Genomic DNA, 26,514 nt, shown 5'->3' with positions numbered 1-26,514 from the left:
GTGAATAGGAACAGAGGACATGACATTGGGAGAATAGTAACTGACAATTAGATAATCACCACTCAAGACAAGGAAATTTAAACTGATGGATGCCTCATTGGGAGCCTGCCAGTTTGGGGTGAGAAATAAGTACCAAAATCAGGCTAAACACCACCGGCCTAGAGACATTGAAAGTAGATACATAAGACAGAGTAATCAAAGATATTAGATTAGAAATGACAGAACTAATGTAAGAAGAGCACATCAGATTAGCAAATTACAGTTTGACAGTAAATTCTGGAAAAGTATGAATGAAAGTGTTGAAGATAGAAGTAATAGCTTCTGTAAGAATGTTGAAGAGGTTCCGTTAGAGGGGGAAACTATCTCAACTCTATATAATCAGTGTGGCGAAGAAGTTTGCAAAGAAAATGTTGGTTCTGATAATAATCTTGATGAGTTTGGATTAAGTAAATTAATGGAGGAAGAATCTATCCCTGTTAAGCATTTAAGAGATAATATTTGTACTAGTCTACTTGTCAACAATTCTGATGATCAAAATGGTTCAAATGGCTCTGAGCACTATGGGACTTAACTTCTGAGGTCATCAGTCCCCTAGAACTTAGAACTACTTAAACCTAGCTAACCTACAGACATCACACACATCCATGCCCGAGGCAGGATTCGAACCTGCGACCGTAGCGGTTGCGCGGTTCCAGACTGAAGCACCTAGAACTGCTCGGCCACCCTGGCGGGCTCTGATGATCATTGTAAAGATGTTGTAGAAGTGTCTAGTATTGGAGACGATAGCATGGGTGGTAATATTGATAGTGAAAGTGTCAGTAGTTATGATGAATGAGAGGAAGAATTAGATGGCACGGTGTATATGGAGGTTAAAGAAGATTTAGTTAATTGTGAAGATGATGATGTCAGTAGAATTTGTGAAGAATATGAGAGAACCAGATTGTGCCAATGGAAACTGGGAAGGTATCATCAGATAAGGAACATGTGGAAAGCCAGTATGTGATGCTATAACCTTTATGGGATTCTTACAGAGGTTATAGTGACAATGATAGAGTAAAAAGGGTCATAAGATTGTGAATAATAGCATTCCAACTGGGAAGGTATAACCACTCAGCAGGCTTACAGTGAGATCAGACAGTGTGTAAAAGAGGGGTGGGTGGGGGTTAGTGTTTAACGTCCCGTTGACAACGAGGTCATTAGAGACGGAGCGCAAGCTCGGGTTAGGGAAGGATTGGGAAGGAAATCGGCCGTGCCCTTTCAAAGGAACCATCCCGGCATTTGCCTGAAACGATTTAGGGAAATCACGGAAAACCTAAATCAGGATGGCTGGAGACGGGATTGAACCATCGTCCTCCCGAATGCGAGTCCAGTGTGCTAACCACTGCGCCACCTCGCTCGGTGTAAAAGAGGGACATGACATCAAGCAATGATCTGATGTACCTCTACGTAAAATACAGACATGTAAGAGAAATTGTGCAGGCAAAAATGGTATAAATGACTTGGACTTTAGAGAGATTGAGGATGATTTGTTGCATGAAGATGAAGAATGCAGTGAAGACAAGTATGCTGAATTAGTGGCCACCTAACCAAAGGATGCTGGGAGTCTAGAGAAAGAACAGACAGATCAATTTGGTAGTTTGTTGTGGGTGTACAAAGACGTGTTTAGTGAGAAACCTGGGAAAGTGAAAAACTATGAATGTAGCTTAATCTAAAACCTTACAAATGGAGCAAGTGTCAAACACCAAGAAAAAATAAGATGATGTAAATGCCCTCAGGAGGACACCACATCTTTGTGTCAAGTGCATGGTGAGCACTAGGTCTCCAAGCTATGTAGAATTCTATTTTCTTCATTTCATTTTTGGATGCTACATCTTTTACTCATCTATAGACCTGTAATAAAGTTATCTCTTACTGTAAATACTATCCATTCTCTGCAGTATAAGTTTTCTGTATGTAATATCAATTTTGAGTGTCATTATTTGAAAATGTAAACTGTATACTAAATTTGAATTTCCTATAGTAGTGATTGGCCAATTATTATAGTTATACTCTGTGGAGCATGAATTTGATTTGTGGGTGCTTCTTTGAGAGTTACAGACATGATCATGATTTTATGAGATGTACATATGGAAAATACTAAAGATGTACACATGTTACTAAATGGACAAGTTGCATTGTGACAAAAGACTTTTAATGAAAAGTTTGTCATTACAAGATGGTGTGATGAGGAACAGTCTGATAGTTTATGTTTGATATGATAAAGAGTTAAATGAGATCTGCGGGGTCAAATATACTGTATAGTGGTATATACTGGAATATTAATCAAAAGAAAGGATATGTATATAATTTATTTTTGTTCATTGATTTTAATCTGTATACAGCTAAATCTTTACAGTTTAGATACACTTATCATTGTGTGATTTTGTTTATAAATATGCTAATAGATTAGGATAATATGTGAATGATTTTGACATACTATACCTGATGTGACCTTAATTGTAACTTGCATGCGTACCTTGAGTAATGAGTTCATCCCTGTTCCTACCTAGAGAACTGTATCCAAGAACCTTACCTGACCTGGAAGTAAAAATTAAAAACCATAAAACTAATAGTGGATTGTGCTATTGCAGTGTAGAGACTGCCAGCAAAAGAGGAGTTGCAGACCCAAGATGGACAGCGCAAAAGGACTGATGGTTGTGAGCTGCCAATTCCTTAAGATGTGCATTGTGAACCAGTGACTGGAGTGACAGCTAAGAAAGAAAGAATTTTTATTTTTTTCTATGAAAATATAAATGTACTGGATTGCATATACGTATTTAGTAGCCATTCCTACATATAATACTTGTAAGTACGCATCCGGGTAGTTATCAGACGATAGCGTGCCTCCTAAGGCCTTGTATGTGTATCTTTATAGGTATCGACCTATCCAATATGCTAAAACACCGAATATTTTTGTGAAAACATTAGATTATTCTAGAAAGACACATATTGTCGTAATTGTCAATAGATTGTTGTCATTAACAAAATTATGCACAAATGCTAAATCAATTATCTAATTGAGAAATTTAAGTAAGAAATATATAGTAACAAACATTAAGAGGCTGTGGAAATGTTGCCATAATAACTAATGCCTCTAATTACCATAATTGCACTTGATTAATGAGTTAACACAGAAAACCTAATTATCTTGAGAAACAGCTTAAAAGTTATTACCAAGCGATGTATTTTCATTTGTTATCTATTTTTATGTCCTCCTCGGTAATTCATATTCTTTGTAATTACATTTCTAATTAACCCTCCAATTGTTTACATCACACAACGTTTCAATTTCCACAATTTGAGGCCTTATTTGTGCATTTTAATATGTATGTAATTGGATAAAGCACGAGTTCTGTACTGCCACTGAACGTTAGTAACCAAATCCAAACTGTAATTAATTACATAGCTAAAATAATACAAGAGACATTATTGTAATTAAAAAAAATGGTTCAAATGGCTCTGAGCACTATGGGACTTAACAGCGGAGGTCATCAGTCCCCTAGAACTTAGAACTGCTTAGCCCTAACTGACCTAAGGATGTCACACACATCCATGCCAGAGGCAGGATTCGAACCTGCGGCCGTAGCGGTCGCACGGTTCCAGACTGAAGTGCCTAGAACCAGTTGGCCACTCCGGCTGGCTTGTAATTAAATTTCAGTCTGACTTTCTTATGGAAAACTACAGATATTACTATAAAAAACTGTGTCATTCGATATTGTATTCTATACATTATTCAGCAATAACCTCAAAATTGTACAAAATTAATAATGTGTTATTTTGAAATTTATTGTTAAAATTCTATATAAAGCGAAATAGCAATGCTGCAAAAAGGTCGGTCAGTCAGTGTTTTGTTTATGTGTGGAGTGTGTAGTTCAGTTGTCAATAAATTCTGCTAAGCTTGAAACTTTTGTTTTCAATCATCAATGAATCCCAAGCAATGAAATTTAAGTTAAGTGTTAACAATCTGAGGCGAACATTACAATGTCTCCCACAAGGTTTGTACAAAAGTGCTAAACTAACAGAATAGCCTTCCAACTGCTGCATTTTACTGATGCGCAATGGCATATATCATCTGTACTATTGTCACAATATGCAACAATTACAAGAAGAAGATCTGCATTGGCAGAAGGTGATGCAGAGACTTCGGAAACATGATAAAGCAGCAGCATCCAATGCTTCTCTGCTGTATTTCATCGAGGGCATGTGCTGATATTTGCTACCATCTCATGTGTAGTCATGTTCATCTATAAGGCCCCTATCAATTTGGTTTGCCTTGATTGGCTCGTTCTAATGCCATTCGAGCTTTTCCAAATATTCCACCTGAAGTTCTCCCTGCTGGTCATAATCTATAATGGAAGGTAATCATTTAGAAGGATGGAAAGTTCTTTGTTCAAGAATCTCTTGTGGGGTTTAAGTCTTCCAGGTCCACAGGAAGTGACAAATATGGTGTGGCCTACATTGAAGGTCTGCTTAAGCTTCTCTGTGTATTCGTGACTGGCCTTTTGGAACTCGCGGTCCATATATCTGGCCACTTTGAATAGTTTATCAAACAGTTAGAATTTCATTAACTAATTATTAGACACCATGTTTTATATAAGCTTAAGCTGACCTTTCTGGCATGTACAGATCTGGACCACACCACACAAGCACAGTCCACCATGGAGAAGTGCAGTGCCCGTGCTGTGGATCTCAGCACTTTTCTTCTAGCTCCCCATTTGCTGTTTTCCAGGTTTTTCAGTAGTTACTTCTTGCTGCAACTTTGTGATGGGTATTTTTCCAGTGCCGTTTGTACATGAATGACTGGTTCAATACAACACCCACACACATCAGGTCATCTGCGTGTTCCTGTGGTCGCATTCCAGGCTACATTCACCTTTTGATTTGCATATTTTGGGTGAAGATGGAAGATGCTGACACATACCTTCAAGGGATTTGGTTCACGCATATTTTTATGGCATTATTGGAACAGGGCTTAGAGCATGTTCCAGGGTTTGCTCATCTCCTCAGAAATCTTTCCTTCAGCTGTGATGGCCAGTATACTCCCCTGGATGAGCCCATTTCTCTGTCGTTGCCATCAGCTCTTTCTGCCATACAATTTGCCAGAATATTCTGTTTTGTAGCAGTGATTCAGTGCTTTTTACAAGCTGGTAATATTTATGTTTGTCACATAGTTTTGTCTGGTTAGAACAGCCAAGACTAGTCCTGTCATTCGTTTAATTTCATCTCCTCTATTTGGATTTGACCAGTGCAAGAATTTACTGGTCTGAAACTGACATGGAAGAATGTACTGGTCTGAAATTGACCTGTTGGAGGATGAGCTTTTGATCCACAGTATCTGCTATGTGATTCAGTTTGCATAGCTGGCATTTATCCAGGCTTTAACACTAAAGAAAACATATGCTGAAACAGCAGCAAATGGAAAATATGACAAAGTGGTGTGAAATATTCAACAATTCCTGAACAGAGGTGGATGATGAAAATTGATCCTGTTGTCCACTGGTCATCACATATGTAACTACAATAATGAGAAGTCTTAAATAATGTAATGAGCATCACATAGTGCATTCATTCATTCATTAATCCTTGTTCCATAGATCATGAATGCGACATTTCATAATGATGTGGAACGTATCACTTTACATAAGTTACCTTTACACAAAATAACTATTTAATTAATTAATTTTTTTACAGTTACTACTTCATATCTAAGAATTCATCTATTGGGTAGGAGGAGTTGTCATTCAGAAAGTCTTTTAATTTGCTTTTAAATGTTGGTTGGCTATCTGTCAGACTTTTAATACTGTTTGGCAAATGACCAAAGATTTTTGTGGCAGCATAATTCACCCCTTTCTGTGCCAAAGTGAGATTTAATCCAGAATAGTGAATATCACCCTTTTGTCTAGTGTTGTAGCTATGCACTTTGCTGTTATTTTTGATTTGGGATGGGTTAATAAGACAAATTTCATAAGTGAATATATGTATGGTGAAGGTACTGTGAATATCCCGAGTTCCTTAAATAAATGTCTGCAAGGTGATCTTATTCTGATTACACACTTTTGTGCAATGAATACTTTCTCACTTAATGATGAATTGCCCCAAAATATGTCGTCATATGAAAGCAGGGAATGAAAATAGGCATAGTAGACTAATTTACTGAAATGTTTATCACCAAAATTTGCAATAACCCTAATAGCATAAGTAGCTGAACCTAACCGTTTCAGCATATCATCAATGTGTTTCTTCCAATTCAGTTACTCATCAATGCACACACCCAGAAATTTTGAGTATTCTACCTTCGCAATAGACTTTCATTCATAGCCTATATTTATCAATGGTGTTATGCCATTTACTGTACAGAATGTATAAACTATGTTTTTTCAAAATTTAGTGAGAGTCCATTTGCAGAGAACCACTTAATAATTTTCTGAAAGACATTATTTGCAATTTCCTCAGCTGATTCTTGCTTCTTGGGTGTGATTACTATACTTGTATCATCAGGAAAAGAAATTAACTTTGCATCTTCATGAATATAGAGTGGCAAGTTGTTAATATATATTAAGAACTATAAGGGACCCAAAACTGAACCCTGTGGGACACCATTTTTGATACCTTCCCAGTTACGAGGACTCTGCTGGTTTTTGTAGGCTATCTGTACTGTTAATTTCAACCTTCTGCATTCTTCCAGTTAAGTATGGAGTAAAACATTTGTGCACTGTCCCACTCAAACCACAATACTTAAGCTTATCTAGAAGAATTTCATGATTCACACAATCAAAAGCCTTTGAGAGATCACAAAATATCCCACTGGGTGATGTTCAGTTATTCATTGCATTTAATATTTGATCAATGAAAGCATATATAACATTTTCTGTTGAAAAGCCTTTCTGAAAACCAAATTGACATTTTGTTAGTACTCCATTTTTACAAATATGTGATGCTATTCTTGAATACATTACTTTTTCAAGAATTTTGGATAAGGCTCTCTGAAGTGAGATTGGGCAGTAGTTGTTAGCATCATCAGATCCATTCCCTTTTTTATGCAATGGTTTAACAATAGCATATTTCAGTCTATCTGGAAAAATTCCCTGTTTCAGTGAGCTACTAGGTATGTGGCTGAAAATCCTACTTATTTGTTGGGAACATGCTTTTAGTACTCTGTTGGAAATGCCATCAATTCCATGTGAGCTTTCACATTTGAGTGAATTTATTATTTTCCCAATTTCAGTAGGAGTAGGTTGAATTGCAATTTTATCAAATTGCGTAGATACTGCCTCTTCCATATACTGCCTCGCATTTTCTAATGAATAGCTGGAACCTATTTTCTCCACAACACTTGAAAAATGATTATTAAAAATGTTTTCTACTTCTGACTTCTTGTTAAAAAACTTTTTATTGTGTTTGATAGAAACACAGGCTTCCTGTGCGTTCGGTTGCCCTGTTTCCCTTTTTACAATATTCCAAATTGTTTTAAGTTTATTATCAGATGTGCTAATCTGAGACATAATGCACATACTTCTGGGCTTTTTAATAACTTTTCTTAATACAGTGCAGTAGTTTTTATAATGTTTCATTGTTTCAGGATCATTACTCCTCCTAGCTATAAGATACATTTCCCTTTTCTGTTTACAATATATTTTTATCCCTTTAGTAAGCCATGGCTTTTTACATGGTTTCTTACAATTATATTTCACTGTTTTCTTAGGGAAACTGTTTTCAAATATACTCACAAAGGTATCATGAAATAGGGTAAATTTTAAATTAGCATCATGTTCCCAGTACACCTCGTCCCAGTCTAACTGTTGCAAGCTTTCCCCAAAATTTTGAAGTGTTAAATCGTTAATGGAACGCACTGGTTTGAAGGACTATTTTGCATTACTGTATGGAGCTGTATCACATACTGTAACTAGCTGTGCATCATGATCAGACAGACTATTCTTAACAGGAAAAGTTTTTATTTGATTAAATTTATCTTGGTCTATGAAAACATTATCTATCAGTGTGCTGCTTTCCTGTACCACCCGAGTAGGAAAACCAATAACTGATGTCAAATTGTAAGAACCAAGTAATACATCAAGGTCAAGCTGACATGCTCAGTCATAAACAGGCACATAAACAACCTGAGAGTTTATTTACTCATGCTGAATTTTAAGGGGCAATGTGTAGTAATTCTTTGAGAGAAGGAGAACTTCTTGGCACATTTCACTTGTAAACAACCATTATCATTGATTACCGGTTTCAGTTAGCATAGTTACCATCTTAAAATCTGTGAATAAACCATACAGTGCCCTTTTTAACACATTGCCACATTTTTGAGGGATGAGTTCAACAATGTATTAGCATGTAAAGGTTAAAACCATAATATCCAAAGTAATTCGCCAAGTGCTCATGTCCCATACCACACACTACTGTGTACTTCATTACAGTCCTGGCACCACTAGACTGACAGGTGGCAGCCAGTACTGCCCACAAAACTGACAATTGACACTGACAGGTGTTGCTGGGTAGTTATGTAGTTCTAACTTAAAATTATTTATGTATTTTAATTAAAGCACTATTCCTGTTTTGTGCTGCTAAAGATGACAAAACATCTTTTCAAAATTATTTTAAAATAATTAATAAAACTGAAACTAAAAATTATTCTTATTATTTCACTTGCACAAGTGTGCCTAAGCAGAAGCTGCTGTACAACTTAGTTTTGTATTTTTATATTTTTCATACATTTGCAATAATGTCAGCAGATGTTTATAAATTGCCTCACCATACATGATGTTATTGCATGTCAGTTTGTGGAAATTGCACCAGCTCCTACATAGCTGCGCTTGTGCATGTGAATGTAATAACAGTAATTTTTAGCTACCCTTGTAGTATATCATCTATTCAGGTTAGGGTTTTTAAGTTCACATTTATGTTATAAATTGCAACCAAGAATGATTTTGTGCACTGTATATTTATCAATGCTATTGTACCTGATAATAATGGTAATAATGAGATGCATCAGTAATTATTTACTATTGCTTTAGCTTCCTTCTTGTTTGATAGCTTGACACGAGCATATTAGTGTGCCTGAGAAAGTGTAACTATGAAAAGATTCATCACATAAGTAATTTAGTAAATTACAAATGTGGTCCACCAATGCTTGATAATCTGATTACTGGGTTCATTCTTACTACTTCAACAAATTATTTTAAAAAAATTGATGATATTTTAAATTTATTTTGGAGATGTGAGATGTAATAGAATTTGTGAATGCTTTCCTTAGAAAAGCACGAAGACAGTATTTTAACCTAAATTATCTTCCATTGACAGAAAAAATTATTAAAAGTGCCTGTAATTTGGAGGTATCGATGATGATCTCATTATTCAACTTTAAAGAAATTTCCTAACATTTCTATCATTCTTAGTGGCCTTTTTTATTGTTTCAATTCTTTGCCTTGAAAATACATACCTTTACGTACACCAATGACTTTAATTAGAATTTAATAACACAGTTCGTAATATGATTTTACCATGTCAGTACCAGTGTACCTTAATGTTAAGGAAGAACCTCTCTTAGTTTTGCAGAATATTCTTAATGGTATTTGTGATTCAAACTTTAGGAGAATTTATATCTACATGCAAAGGTAAATTTGTTAGGATAACAATTTTCACAAAACCTAGAACTAAGCTATAAAATAAATTTTTCATTTACACTAGTTGTGATGTACCCATTTTTCCAGTTTGTATTTAGGAAATAAATCTTGAATTCCTCAATTCCTCTTTTATTTATTGTTTTTGTGCTTTTCCACTTATTATTTATTTTCTCATTCCATCAAATGCATTTCCCATTACACTCAAATACACACCTTTGACAAGGAATAGCTTTTATTATTTGTCAGCCAGTGGCCACAGCAGTCACCATTAATTGAAGTTTTATAGGATAAAAAGGTACAAAATTTTATGTTCATAAAACCTCATAAAAACATTATTAACTCTAGTTAGTAGATGTGTTAAAATACATGTAGTTTCAAAAAGTCAGTTTGATTTCAGTACATATCTGAGGTCTGTATACATTCAGAAAATAGAAGTCTATAGTTCTTTTAACATGCCTTCTAAAACTACCAGATAAAAATATATTAATGTTTACATTCATTTTTTGCAAATAAAACAGATTTCTCTATACACTAGTAGCAATTCTTAACACTGCTAGAATAACATTTCTATCAGATAATTTGATATTAAAGTGGCAGAAAGGAATACTGTTATTTTTTTATATTTATTCCTCAAACACATACACACACACACACACACACACACACACACACAGGGAGAGAGAGAGAGAGAGAGAGAGAGAGAGAGAGAGAGAGAGGAGAGAGTAGAGAGCAGAGAGGGTAGAGAGGGTTAGAGAGAGAGACTCACTCAATTTAACGAAAATATAAGCAAATTAAAAAAAAAAAGTTGCAGAATAATGTCAACTGTCCTTAAGAGATTCAGAGAAACGGATCAGTAACTGGCTAATTTACTTTATATATGAGATACAAAAACATGTGTAGAAAGTATGCTTAATATCTGTTGAAAATGTGATGAAAAATTATTTTGGATACTATACTGAAAACTAAAATAACACGCAAAATATAGATGAATAACTATCACAAAAGGCGTAATCTAGATTTACATTTTTGTACTATATCTCAATTAATGAAGTAGAAATGCAATATGAAACAGATTATTATTAAACTATCATAACATTCACAACATTAAGAGTATAAAAAAATAATCTTTCTGCTAGGGAGATTCTGAATATCATGCTAGAGAGATTCTGAATTATCAGTACCACATAAAACATCACAGTACACCTCTTCACTGGATCCACACAACTCACAAACACATTAGTAAAATATTGTACAATAATTATAATGAATCTCATCAACTGGAAATAGTAGATATAACTGCAAGTAGAGCCATTTCACAGTGATGTAAGATCAAGAAATTTTGGCATATGACTTGGGCCTTTGCTCGACATGCCTTCCCAGATAACAACAATACCGTTGGCACCAGATGCGTACATGTGCTGAGCATCATGTGAGTATGTAATACTGGAAAAGAAAGACAATGTTTAAGTTAAAATGCAGGAACTACATTGGGTGAGATACTGAGAGATCATTAATTTGAGGCATAATGATTTGTAGGGTGACGTTAAGGCATTCCAAACTGCAGGAATAGTACGTCATAATTTTATCAGAAAATGGGAAGTACATACAATTGCAATTCATAATGTGATCACTACACCTTCTGCTTCAAATGTCTATATAAATTGTAACAAACAAAATGGAGACAAAGCAGAAAGCAGTATAAGAAGACAAAGTATGGACACTAATGAAAAACAGTACAATTGAAAGAAACTATATATCAATGTATATCAGAGGGATGTTGGATTATAGCATTTAAGCCTGTTATTAGAATGCATAGACTTGATCTGCACATACTTGTCTCATAATGCATAAATCAACAAATCTTGATTACCTGTACAATTGATCGTATACAATTATGTCCCTCCTACTAAGAGCTTGAATGCTAGCTACCCCTTCCCATCTTCTTTTATAATTTTTTGTAATTTCCTTTTCTGTCTTTTCTTTATTTTGCGTTGCTCTCCATTATTTGTTTGTAGTTTAATTTCAAACTGTCCATTTTGGCATTCTCATGAAACCCCTATACAGCCAATATTCATCAATACATAACCTTTTTCATTAGATGAATTGCTGTTAGGTTCTGAAACATGAACTTTCGAAAATTTTTTGTAATAAATCTGATACTTTCTAAGCAGCTAATACTTTTTTCTCCTCTGTTGAGCTTAATGTATTTGCAGAAAAAGACACTATAAATCTGAAAGTTTTCTTGTGTCATCTGGTACATGTAGCTCAACAGCTTTCATTTATTAACAACTGTGTGGTTATGATAAATGGATATTCTGGGCTGCAAGACACACCTACCTTATTATGGGCTGTGACAATAATGCATTGCAGGATATCTCCTTCAGTGGTGAGAGGTCCCAAGAGCTCCATAATCTGAAAAACAAAACAATAATTACTTTCCATTAAATATATTACTGATGTCACTGAATGGTTATGGCATGATTGACAGCACAGTGTCATTACTAAAATGTTTTGAAATCAATGAGGTTAAGAGAAGTAAAATTAATGTTTAAAAAGGTAAACTGCCCTCATTAAAATCTTATCTATGCTTTCTCAATATCATTCATTTCCACTGACACAGGCACAAATACATCAAACTGGCATTAAGATAAAAGTGAAGGCAAATTTGCCAGCATATCAGCAAACGCAGACTTGCAACAAAATAAAATACTGAAACTTAACAAGTTGGAGCCTCTCCATCTGCTATTATTCTAAGCCTCTTAAAATTACTAAATCTCTCTTTTTAACTTGCATATGAAGTTAATTATACACATTGTGTATAACGTAACTATATATGCCGAAATACTATTCAAACCATAATTCATTAAGATCCATTATTTATACGATAATTTTTGATCCACTGATTGCAATGATATATTTAGTTTTGTTGGAAACCACTTTAATGAAGAATAAATGATGATTGAAACATTACTACAATATGTAAGAAGATATTTGAATGAGTTAATCATTAGTTCTGGGAAGAATGGCACCACTCATTATAAAACCCTGAATACATTCTTTATGGCAATCTACTTCAGTTTTCCTAAGAATAATGAACTTATGGATTTTTATGCCATTATGCCTGTTAGATTCCAAAGTTTGACACTGCATTTTTGTTGCTCTAATTTTTCTGGACCAAATGACAGTCTTCAACAATTAGGTAAGGCATTGATTAATAATTTTCATAAATTATCGAAGATGATTATGAGCTTCAAGACGGCTTCTATACTCATATGTGGGTTATTCCCAACATAAGGATACGAAATTCTTACTTTTACCTTTTATTAACCCACAACATGCTATGCAAACCTAATTACGGTAGTGTTGCAACATGTAACTAATCTAAATCAGCAAAATCTGACTGAATAGTTTTTCAAATGATTATGTCTTTTCCTAAATACTAAAAGGTTTACACACCAGTATTTAAAAGGGCTACACCACCTCAAAATCTCCAGTCCCTGGAAAGCTTCTATACAACTACTACTCTGTGAAAATATATCACTTGTATTCCTATACTTAACATCTTTGTAGTCATATGCACCATCATTAACATCTCTGACTCATTCAGTGTCTAACATTTATTTTGGTCATGTAATTCACTATTGTGAATGTTATTCGATCCCACCTGCCTGGGACTGGAGATTTTGGGGTGGTGTTCGCCTTACACAGAGTTGCTAATGGGTGGAGAAATATAGGACTCCCTTAACAGGTCAGGTGTGAATGACACACCTGATGTGACTACTAGGATAGCAGAAGTACATGTGGCATGCACATGTGGATTTTTTAGGAGAGGGAAATCCTTCCACAGGCTCAATAAGATGTGTTACACTCTCATACAGGGTAGCATCTGTCTGTCATAGGAGATAAGAGAAAGCAAATGTTAATACACTAAATGTTAATACACTATTAGTTAATGTCAGAAGCAACTCTGGAAAGGTTTAGAACTAGTTTTGATTAGGAACAGAAAGCTGGATGAAACCAGGTGTTAATAGCAATGAAATTTTAAACTTTAATGAAATGTATATCATGCATACCACAAAGATAAGTTGAATGCTGGTGGTAGAGGCATGTTTACAGCATTAAAAATACAATAATATCTTGTGAGGTTAGTACACTATGACTGTGAAATAATTTGTGTGAAGCTAAGTGTTAAAGGTGATCACATGTGCTCTTCGGATGCTTTTTTAGACCCCCTGCCTCGGCATCAGTAGTGGCAGAACGTTTTATGGGAAACTTGGAGAATATTTCATGTGAATTTCTTGGTAATGTTATAACTTTAGGTGGAGATTTCAACTCATCACCTATACCCTGGGAGACTATGTGCTTAGAGCCAGTAATAGGAGGGGGAATTGTGTAAAATTTTTCAAGGTGTTTTATCCAAAAATTAGGGAAACAACTTGTGAAGATAATGTCTTAATGCACATGTCCATAAGCAAGTAACTTCTGCAAGTAACTCCTGCAAGGACTTGCTGAGGTGTTTACATTAGAACAAAAACTTGTGCAAGTTTACTTCTACAAGTTGCTTGGGCAAGTTAATTTCAGCAACTTGCTGCAAGTCCTTGCAGAAGTATATACACAAGAGATGCATCATGAAAGTGGCAAGTGGATGTTTATAGTGTCATGCTAAAAACCAGGGCAGCTGTCAACATAGTTACATTATTACTGCTGAAAAAAAATAACAATGAGAATCAAAAATTTAAGGAAAAAAAATGTCAAAAGAAATGTCTGGATGAAGAAATAGATACAGAGGTGTACATATTTATCAAGAAACACTGGAAATGAAGTCCCATGCTTCTTGACGGAGCATAGAGGAATGATGCGGGAGACCCGCACTGCTGTACAAGACAAGGTTCTAAATGGAGGTGGTTTGCTGTTGCTTTCCTCCGAACATAATGGGGATGAGTGATGATGATGATGAAGATGACACAACAACACCCAGTCATCTCGGGGCAGGTGAAAATCCCTGACCCCGACGGGAATCAAACCTGGGACCCCGTGTTCAGGAAGCGAGAACGCTACTGCAAGACCACGAGCAGCAGACCAAGGAACACTATTGAAAGAATTAAAATCAGAGGACTTCACTCAGATTAAAAATTTCATGAGAACGCCATATATAGTTTTCAAAAATCTCTCGTCTATTGTACAAAAAAATATTCGAAACCAGCTGTGTTACCATAAGAGATCACATTTTAATTATTTTTTGACTTGTGCAAACAGTATTTATTACTTGTATCATACATGCAATGCATTCAAAACAGGATATAAAAATACTGAATGCTAGCTCACCATTTCAACCTTCAACTACACTTCAATTTTTGCAAACTTGTAAATGTAATGCATTTATGTTTACATTAAGATTAAAAATCAGCTAAAATTTAAAGCCACGTCTACTGCCAATCTACTTTCCCTTCTGGTGGGACAAAGTAATTGGTAAATTTTGTCACACTTCCTTGGCTGATAGTAGCCAAGTATACCAGGGTGTATACGTGGACAAGGAAAAAAAATTCCCGGATTTCCCGGTTAAAAATACACTTTCTCCCAGATGAAAATACATTCTTTCCGTGTTAAGTGACAGTATACTCTTCCTCGGCACTGTAAAAGTAGTCAATCCTTTGAATGTTTATGGTTTTATATACTGACGTAGAATTTCCTGGCACTTTAGAAAACGAAACTCAGGGGGAAAAATACATTTTGAAAGACCTTTGATGTGCAGCAACATGTACGCCGCATGTTTTCGTATTACGAAGGTATAGGTTTGAATTCCACCAAATAACGCATGTCACTTTCCGAAGCTTTGAAATTGAAACTGCGATGCGCTTTTGTAAGCGTCATAGCTCATTCACGTGATCTCGCCAGCCGATGATGGCAATAGGACACATGATGAAGTCAGCCAATAGCAAGATCACTCTTAAGTAGCGCGAATACACAAATAAGAAAAGTTACTGGCTTAAATTAATATACTTAGCATTCACATATAATATTGGTCTCAAAGATTAATAAGTTGGAAGAGAAGCTAAGCTTCCACATATAATGTTGATCTTTTTTGCGCGTGTTGCACTTTAAGATATATCACACAAATGTGCCAGTAAAATTTTTAGCAACGACGCAAATGTCTCATCTTCTGGGCTCGAAATACTTCTAAATGGTTGTCCTCAAAGAGTTGATTTTTAAATGAGAGTCAAACGCTTTGTGATTTAAGAAATTCATCGTACATTCTCGCACATAATTCATCTGGCGTAAAAGGAAATTTGCTTTGAATGTAACGCTTTTCAAACCACGATTTGCAATATTTTCCCGCGACCTGTTAGAAATAGGTTCATTTCAGAAGTTGCAAGAAAGCACTAGACAACTGGTGCCACCGCGCTTGCACAGCTACAATGACGCAGGAAGCCCATATGCTTGTATGTGTAAAACACTAAAAGATCTTACATTATGTCATAAAAGAAACAAGACATCAAAGGATACTTCAAGAGTGTCGGGATTTTGCGAACCATACTAATGTGCATAATTCGGCTTAAAACGCTCATCCGTATGTAAATTTTCTTGGAGTACCAATACTCATGTTTGGTTCTTCATTACAGCATAATACCATACGTGCACTTGAAATGCAGTGAACAGTTGAAACCAGCCAATAGTGTGAAATTAATCATTTCGTTTCAAATAAATTGACTGCCTCAGCAGAAAGGATTAATAAAAGCTAAATCTCTTTAGCAAACCAGCGAAAATAACTTCATTGTTCTGTAAGACGATTAATGCTTGACTGTCAAAGGTGGAAATAAAATCTGAAACTATTAACATATTTTAGCCTGCAGTAATTATGCAAACATATTTTAATTCATTTGATAGCTCTCGGCCACAAAAATCCGTTTTGTTATCATTTAACGTGAGAGCAATAAACTATGAGGAAACAACAAAATCACTGAACGTAAACACAGGTCACGTGGAGGCCCACCTCCCCACCACAACTTGGACTGCTCTGTGCATCAGCCCCGGATCTACGATATTTCCGAACCGGAGCAATATTGAGTAGCCCAGCCACACTTCCGTAATCAGAAGCGGGAGAAGGTACTACTCATATGCGACTCAACTGCGCATGCGCAAGAGCCCGCCCGCAACTGCTCCAACGAATCTAATTCAAACAGTTGTCAAGTCACGCTCATCGGAGGCAGTTTGTTGTTATAAAGCATTGCATAGTGTTCCTAAAGCCTTTGACACACTTTACTGTTGGCAGACGCTTGTATGAGCACTGTTTTGTTGTTGTATACGGCGCATTTCCTTTGCAACTTAAGTTTTATTTTCTTTTTTTGTCTCCCGTTCATGTTTAGTTGCTGCAGTATCATTCTGCAGTAGCGGGATACAATAATACCCTTTGTTATTTTGGTTCTTACCAGTCAAAATCACAAAAATTTAACTGAAAGCTAAAACAATCAAAAATTCCCAGAATTCTAAACAACTCCCGGGTTTTTCCCAGTTTTCTCCCGGATGGAAAAATTCCCGGGTTTTTCCCGGATCTCCCGGTTGTCCTGGGTCGTATACACCCTGTATACATGTTTATGGTTTTCTGTAATACACTTGTTGACTTGTATCATCTGTCTTTGTGCCAGTCTCCTTTTCAACACTGACACTGTCATACCAATATTGAACACACAAAACTTCTGCAAATTAGGGAAAATCTTTCAGCAACTGGCAAGTTCAGCTAGCGCTTGCAGCAAGATGTGAGAAAATGTTTCCATTAACTTGCGGAAGCTACTTCTGCAAGTAGACAGAACTTGTTGAAGTCGACTTGCTGTGGAGATTTTCAAATCAAATAACACAGAAGTTGCTTCTGCAAGCACTTGAGGAAGTTTACTTGTTAGTGGACATGTGCCTTTAGACCTAATGGTGGCAAAGAGACCTGAACTTTTCAGCTCAGTTAGCTTAGAACAGGGGACCCATGATCATAAGACCATTACAGCATGACTGAATATGGCTGTAACTAGGAATATGAAGAAAAGTAGGAAGATCTCTTTCTGTTTAGCAAGAGCAACAAGAAACAGATTTCAGTTTATCTGACAGGACACTATAAAAACTTCATCTCCAGCACTGACAATGTTGAGACCATCAATGGACAAAGTTGAAGAGCATTGCACAGTATGCTTTAGACAAGTATTTGCCAAGCAAGACCTGCAGACATTTGACAATTATGTTCAAAAGCTACTGAAAAACCAAAGAGATCTTCACAGCAAATTTAAACAACAGAGCCAAAGTCTCACAGGCAAACAAAAATGAAACCAAATCAAAGCTAGCATAAGGAGGACCACGCATGAAGCACTGAAAAACCTCGGAAATAAAATTGTATCTAATGTCTTGACAGAAAATCTTAAGACTTTTGTTCTTATGTTAAATCAGTAAATTGATTGAAATGACCTCCCAGACACACTGTTATCATACTGACATTAAAACAGAACATGACAAACAGAAGGCCAAAATAAAATACTAAAGGTCTTTTTCCAAAATAGTTTCACAGAAGATCACACTGCAGTCCCTAAAAAAAACCAACATCGCAAGAATGAGAAAATGACAGATACTTGCCACTTTTCTAGTAGCGGTGTACTGTCGGCCTCTGGAGGAGCAAAGCAGTCCTAACGATTGGGGAAAAAGAGGCACAGGTCTTTCCCATTTTCAGGAAGGGTTGTTGAACAGATGCACAGAACTCAGAACTATAGGCCTATATCTCTTAATTTGATCTGTTTTAAAATTTTGGTACTTGTTTTGTGCTTATATATTATGACATTTCTGGAGACCAGAAAAATGTTCTGCAGAAATTTACATGGGTTCCAAAAATAGTGACTGTAGGAAAGCCAGCTTGCTCTGGTCATCCACGATACCCAGAAAGCGGTAGATACAGATGCACAGGTAGATGCCATGTTCCTTGACTTCCAGAAGACATTCGATTCATAAAAGTGGCTTTCGGTTTGACGCAGATGTGTGTTACAGGACCATTAATTTTCATAATATACATGTAAAGTATTGTGTGTACATAGACAGAAAGATCCATTACTGTATGATTACACAACTGCACAAGAATCACAGGAAGCTGTTATTTCCATAAAATATCTAGAAGTATACATGCACAGCAATTTGAAGTGGAAACACCACATAATATTAATCATGGGTAAGGCAGATGCCAGACAGAGGGAAAAATCCTCAATAAATATAGTCCACTGACAAAGGAGGCAGCTCACAAAACACTAGTTGGACTAGTACTACGTTCTGAGAGGATATGGTTCTGGAAGAGTCAACCAATGTACTGCTTCACCCTATGTAAATCTATCTCTCTCTCTCTCTCTCTCTCTCTCTCTCTCTCACACACACACACACACACACACACACACACACACACACACACACACACACAAAAGCACAAAGATAAGATTAGGGACATTCAGACTCACACAGAGGCTTCACAGCAATTGTTCTTCCTTTGAACCATTCGCTACAGGAACAGGAAAAGAGGCAAGTGAAATTGGTACTTAAGGCACCCTCCACCACACACCACAAGGTGGCTTGTAGAGTGTAGATGTAGATGTAGACTTCACATGTGCCCTCCTTTCCTCTTTTCAGTTCTGAACATTTATACTGTTAGGAGTAGTGCAATTATTTACTTTTATGTGTGTCTTTCTGTTGTAATGGGAGTCATGCCTCATTAAGGCAACAACTAGCCAATGGTATTTTTATTTTTACAAATTCTTAAATATCTAAAAAGCATTTAATATTGTAAGTGAAAAGAAACATCACTGAAATCTAACCTTATAACTCCATCTGCGTGACCCGACGCGACAGCATTTATGGAAATCCCCTCCGGTGCACCAGAGAAGCAGACGGCTGTGGTCAGCGAGGGTGGTGATGCCCTGCCTGCAGGCGCAGCATTCACGGAGAACAGCAGTAGCTCCGAGTCTGTCACAAGCAGAATGTCGCCCAGCGTTCTGCTCACTGTGGCCAGCTTCACGGGTTCACTGACCGCCACAGACCTCACGTATGACAAGCTGAAAGAATGCAAACATTTAAGGGCTAGTCTTTGTATATACCCACCAAAATCAACTTTGGCTACAGTTTCTCTGACAATTTTTTTCTGTTTCTGATATGTACTTCTGACCCTGTTTCATAGGGGGGGGGGGGGGGGGGGGGTTATGATGTAGTGTTGGTTGTGGTGGGTACAGGTCTCTGACATGAATCCAGACACCTTACTTGAGTCGGCAGTCCACTACCAAACTGCAACAAATGTTCATCACGTAGTATATCCAGACAGAGAATAAAAACACATTATCTAATTTCTGTAACACCCCCTACACTGAAAACTCCCCTCTATATGCGTCTCGGCACAAGCTCAACCACAGAGAGAAACTAGGGGCGAATCTAAACTTATTAGAATGGAACTGACATTTGACTGAGCTACATTAGTTGACACCTTCGGATAAACTCTTCTCATTTATTAACTGTACCAATTTGCGGGCAGTCCACAACACTGTGGAAGCACATATTTTCCAAAATGTTGGACACACAACTGAAGCATTCCATAAACTGAAAATATTTTATCACACTAACACATGGCAAAAATATTTGTGAGCGTGCCAAGGACTGGTTCATTGCGAAAGTTCACCTTGCCTTTTATGCTGCTGGTACTCTACCTAGGATTATATATGGAAATGGCTTACGTTTCCTGCACTGTGCAAGGAATCCACACTTGCACTTTTAACATTATATTATTTGAAATGTTAATAATAACTGCCTAATGCTAATTACCTGTTAAGGTCCCATATAATGGCACTTCCATCGTAGCCAGCGGAAACAGCTATTGAGAAGCTACGACAGAGTACAATATCAGTCAGTGCTGCTGTGTGCCCCAGCAACACAGACGGCTCGGGACGGAATTCGAGAGATCCCTCCAACCGAAATCTCAAAACCTGTATTCGTCCAGATGTATGCCCCAGCCACAACTGTGGAACATCTGGAGCACTGCTGCATATGCATACCTGTGTAAATAGATTATGTTGAATAGAAGTAAAGCACTTATGTTGGTACTAACCACTATAATAATGCAGCGATAAATCACCACTCCTTAGTTATCACATACTGTCCCTGATAGTTTCTTTTGCTTACAAGACAGGTTCTTACCGAGAGAGAGAGAGAGAGAGAGAGAGAGAGAGAGAGAGAGAGAGAGAGAGAGAGATAGAGAGAGAGAGAGCACAACGTATCTGCTTCCAATAATACTTAATATTTTGTGTTTCTGCGAATATACACAGCTGTTCCTAAAGCTAGTATTACATGAAACAATAGAGTGAAAGTAACCAAAGCAAACAGGCTTTTGTATTTACATGTTCTGATAAGATGCTTATTTTTTCTCAACTATTTTTTCGTCAATTTGGTGCAAAGGTTTCACCATCCACAAAGTGATCAATAAGAATAATCCATTTTGAATTCCAGCAAATACCAGGCATAACATTTCTAGCACACAAAATCCACTTCACATTTTGCCTCACAGTTAGGCACAGATGTTATGCTTGATGTTACACAATCCAGTCACATTATTGTGACCACCTGTCAAAAGCCTGAATAACTACCTTTTGCAGTGCGGACTGCTGCGACATGCAGGAAGAGTCAGTGAGGTTCTGGAAGGCACTGACTGAGATGTGGAGCCATGGCGACTCCGGTGCCATCATCAGCTGTGCCAGGTTTCTCAGCTGAAGAAGATCCACGACACGAACAGCCTGATCGAGTTGGTCTCACTGATTCTCGATTGGGTTTAAATCCGACAAGCTTGGTGGCCGGGAAACTACAGTGCTCTCCAAACCGTGCATTTACACTGCGAGCTGTGTGACATGTTGCATTGTCCTCCTGGTAGATAGCATCATGCTGAGGATAGATGCATACTTGTATTGCTTCATTGTGCCTTCCAGAATGATGAGACCAATCAGGGAATGCCACAAAAACATTCCCCAGATTATAACGCTCCTTCTCTGGCCTAAATCCTTCTGACAAAAGTTGCACGGTATTTGCATGCCAACAACCATGTCATCTGGAAAAGTCACTTATTACCATTCAGTGGACTTTCAGTTGCAGTATTGGCTTACAAACCAAATTCCAGACTTTGTTGCCAACAAATATTAGTCAGCCTGGGTGCTCCTACCAGGTGCCTGCTGCTGCAGCACATACACGGCAACCATCACTGAATGGTCATTGAGGGGACACCGTTGGTAGCCCCTTGGTTCACCTGGGTGGTGAGTCAGGTGCTAAACAGTTGCCTGTCTATTCACCCATACACATCTCCACGTCCACTGTTTAACATGAGTACCACAGGTGCCTCAGTAATGGTTTTGGATAGCACCATCCTACTATGCACAGTATACTTTAACCATCATGTCATACAAACAGTTTAATAACTTCGCCATTTTGGAAATGCTTCCACCCTTGACCGAAAAGCTAATGATCGTCCCCTTTTTGATGTCAGATAAGTCGTTCAGTGTCCACATTACAACAATGACTGCACTGTTTTGTGTGTCCCCCTGACACATTTTATATACCTTCCACTGCTAGTGCTGCCATCTGCAGACAGTGAGTGGTTTCTGCACACTGACATCAAAAGTAAGTGGTAGTCAAATTAATGTGACTGCACTGTGTAGAAATAATTGTGAATGGATTCTGTTGCATGTCATACTGTATGGCTAATTACTTAAGTTTATGTAATTATTGTAACATTATTCATCTCAGTGGGGGAATATGAGGTGCAACATATCACTCTAGTTGAATGATGTGTAGTCCTACCTCCACCTTACCAACGAATGATACTCACGATCATTAAGTGATATAACAATTTAGTAATTAAAAATATGGAACTGTTGGGAAGTTTGTTATCTGTTAATGCATGTAATGAGTGTACAGACAGCCTCTGTGTATCTTCCAGATGGCTCTGTGGTAGCAGTATCACCATGAGATGAGGTACCTGTGCGGGCTTTGCATATGTTCCATGCATTGCCATCCCAGTACCAAGTAATGCAGCATGCCACCGAATAAATGCACATGATGTAACAGTACAGCATGATGACAGGGCAAAACGAAGAAGAATAAAGAACGTTAACTAACGTTAGAACTCGAGACGTATAATCATGAGATTTTTACCTTTTTTTCAAAGTTTGGAAGTTGTTATATCTTTATGAGTAACATACATTTCTGTTACAGAAGAAATGATTCATATTCATTTATAAAAATTCAATTTACATTGAAGTACTTTGATTACAGCATAATCTGGCCTCCACAGGCGAAGAAGTCCATTGTAACTGCACCGGTATGGTCAGAAAATAACCTAATTTCAGATATAGAAGTTCAGACTTACAAGAAATCTAGAAACTGTACACTGTATATGTATAACAGGAGAACAATGTACAAACCAATGGAAAAGTTGGTGTTAGGAATATGTCTGGAAAATGGTACCTCCCATCATGCGTAGTGCCAAAAGTTTAAAGGTAATGTTGCAGTATGGGGATGTTTTTTTGTAGTTAGTGTGAGGTCCCTTTATTGTGCTCGGAAAATGTTACACACAGAAGGATACGAACACTTTTTTACAGCCCTGTGTACTGCTTACAGTAGAGGAACAGTTCAGAGAGAATTATTGTTTGTTTCAGCACAGCAATGCGCACCCTGTCATAAAGTAGCCACTGTGAAGCAATGAAATTGACTGGTCTGTCCAGAGCCCCAACCCGAATGAAATGATTAAACACCTTAGGGACGAGGTGGGATGTTGACTTTCCTCCAGACCCCAGTGTCCATCTTCACTGCCCTCTATGGTTTCGACTATTTCTCCACAGACATTAAGACACCTTATTGGAAGTGTCCCCAGCAGAGTTCAAGTTGTGATAAATGCAAATGGTGACCACTACACATATTAATGTCTACTTATAAGTGTCTGGATACCTTTGATCAGACAGTGTATGTAGGTGTGATACTTCTAAAACTGAAAGATGCTTCGGGGACTGATGGAATCCCTGTGTTCTATATGAGTTTGCAGTTGAGCATGCTTCCCTTTTAATTTTAACCACACTGTATCATAGATTCCTTGAACAAAAACTGTGTCCAATAGGCTGAAAAGGCACGTCACAGCCATATACAAGAAGAGTAATAGAAGTGAGCCACAAAACTTGTGTTCAATATCTTCTACATCAATATGTTGTAGAATTTTAGAACATGTTCTGAGCTCAAACTTAATGGGGTACATTGAACAGAATGACCTTCTCCAAGTCAACCAGGATGTACTCTGAAACATCAATCATGTGAAATCCAACTAGTGCTGGATCAAGGCAGACATGTAGATGCAATTTTTCTTGACTTCCAAAATACACTCCACTTGGTACCATACCAAAGCTTATTATTGAAAGTACAGTCCTATGGAGTATCAGGCAAAATTTGTGACTGGGTTGAGGATTCCCTGATAAGTTGGACAAAGCATATTATAATGGATGGAGTCACATCAACAGATGAAGTAACTTCACGCACGCCACAGGAAAAGTGTCGAAACCTTTGCTGTTCATGTTGTATATCAACCAGTGATCCACCCCAGCTTTGCACTTGTTGCACAAAGTATCCACAACATAATGGCTTCTTTATAATATGTAGTGATATACACAAACATTCCCCATGAATCAGCCTATCCTTGAGATTAGTCTTCACACACAGACAGAAAATCATGTCAGGAGGCTTTAATTTATAATGCACAGTGGCTATAATTAAACTTTCGCTATTTGAGAGGAGCCACAATGAAAAATGAGTGATCATAGGGCAGTGTCACTCTGTGTAAACATTTGTACAGACGTGTGGGAGAGAAATAATGAATAAATCAATGAAAGAGACACATTTTAATTTGCACATGAGAGGGTTACATTAGTTAATTGCATACCATATTTATGTTTAAAGTTACAAAAAGGTTGCTAAATGTGATGACCATTTGCATCCACGACAGCCTGGAAGTGCACTACAGATACCATTTCACAATTGTTCGCAGCATTTTTTGAACGGTGGATCGTGTCGTGTTCAGTTGTCATGACACAGCTCATGCACTGCATCCAGCATTTGGAGCCATGGCAACGGTAAATTCTTCAACACTTTGTGGTGCAATTGGCCATTGGCCTCTCCCACAAGCACTACCCAACCTCTCCCACAAGCAATACCCAAATCACTAGTCAATATGAACTTCTGAATCATGTTCTTCAACCCTGGTGTGGAAATAAGACCTTTCCATATTCCTTTAATGCTTTAATATTTGCGAAGAGCAGCAGCACTATTGCTGTTGTTTCTAAACCAGCTCTGCAAGTAATGCACTGCTCATCTTGTCCAGACCCATGTCAACTGTCTACAATTGTAATGCACACTGATGCTTGTACTTCAACCCTACGTTGCCGTACCAATACCGGTGACTAATGACAAGTCATGATGCTAAAACAACTACGAATGCAAATCCTGCAGAACACAGTCTGAACATCATACCTGTACAGTAAATAGCTTTCAGGCTAAAGTAGTGAAAGTTTAATTATCACCGCCCTGTCTATATAGATTCTGGTCGTGCTCCACTACTCTCTGGTGTTGCAGCAGTTCACTGTTTTTCCTCCCAGATACTGCCTCACCTCTTGCTGGCCAGTTCTTAGCTCTCATCATCATCGCCATCAGATGTCACTCCAGGCATCAATTAAAAATCAAACATACATATATTATACACACACACACATCATTACTATGAACATTAATTATATACACAAACCTTCCTCTGAATCAGTCTATGTATTAGTGAAAACTGTATCATAATCCCTACAGTAGTTTCTGAGACTAGCCACAACACAGCAGCAGTAAAATGAGGCAGGGGACTTAAATTTATAATATGTATGGATGATCTGGCAGGTAATATTAACAGTAACCTAGGACTTTTTGCAGACAATGCAATACAGTGTAGTAGGGTCTGAAAACAACTGCTCAATTTTTCAGTCAGATCTTGTTAAGGTTTCTAAGTGGTGGAAAGATTGATAACTTGTTTTAAATGATCAGAAATAAGAAATTGTGTACTTTACAGAACACAAAAATGTTCTGTTCTATGAGCGCAATATCAATGAATCACAAATACCTTGGTTTAATAATTAGTGTAGATATGAAATGGAGTGATCACATAGGCTTAGACATAGGTATAGCAGGTGGCAGACTTTGGTCCAGAATACTACAAAAAAATCAGCGAGTCTACAAAGGAGATTGCTTACAAAACACTCTTAGAACCCGTCCTAGAATATTGCTCAAGAATGTAGGACCTGTACTAAATACAGTAGACCATCATTATTTCAAAATTGGGTGAACTGAAAACTCAATTAACCCACACTAGATGTTTGGTACCTGCTGAATTACAGTGAAAAATCTACCACACAAGCTGAATTTCATATAATTTGTACTATAAACTAAAATTTTGTCCCGACGTTACACATTCCATATCTTCTTCCTTGTCTGAACCCAATAAGTACGTACGCATACAGTGCTGTGCACTACAGTATTTTCTGTCATGCATTTCACATTTTTTTTCCTCACTAATGTACTGTACTGTAATTTCACAATAATGGCCCGATCACTTGCTTGCTACTCACGTGTCACTTCTATGGTGCAAGACAAAAGGTTGGGGAAAATGAGGGGTTGGTCAGCAGACTGCACACAGTGTGTCACATGCAACAAACCAGAGAACTCTCTGTCTCTGTCTGCTTATGAACAGTGAATGTGTTTTTAAATTCTACATATGGTCAAGTGTGGA

General features: G+C 37.2%; 1 protein-coding gene across 1 annotated transcript in view; it reads right to left on the bottom strand.

The window, feature by feature from the left end:
• Positions 1 to 9,781: 9,781 nt before the first annotated feature.
• Positions 9,782 to 26,514, bottom strand: part of LOC124619972 (lysosomal-trafficking regulator) — a 594,456-nt gene continuing 577,723 nt past the window's right edge. The window contains exons 53-56 of the mRNA XM_047146635.1: positions 20,490 to 20,719; positions 19,496 to 19,732; positions 12,006 to 12,080; positions 9,782 to 11,111 (exon numbers count right to left, since the gene is read on the bottom strand). Coding sequence (XP_047002591.1) covers positions 10,982 to 11,111; positions 12,006 to 12,080; positions 19,496 to 19,732; positions 20,490 to 20,719 — 672 coding nt within the window. The 3' untranslated portion in view covers positions 9,782 to 10,981. The remainder of the gene's footprint in view (positions 11,112 to 12,005; positions 12,081 to 19,495; positions 19,733 to 20,489; positions 20,720 to 26,514) is intronic.

This window comes from Schistocerca americana, chromosome 6, assembly GCF_021461395.2.
Source record: "Schistocerca americana isolate TAMUIC-IGC-003095 chromosome 6, iqSchAmer2.1, whole genome shotgun sequence".
In the NCBI taxonomy this organism is placed as follows: Eukaryota; Metazoa; Arthropoda; class Insecta; order Orthoptera; family Acrididae; genus Schistocerca; species Schistocerca americana.
This window is presented reverse-complemented; position numbering and strand designations above follow the sequence as displayed.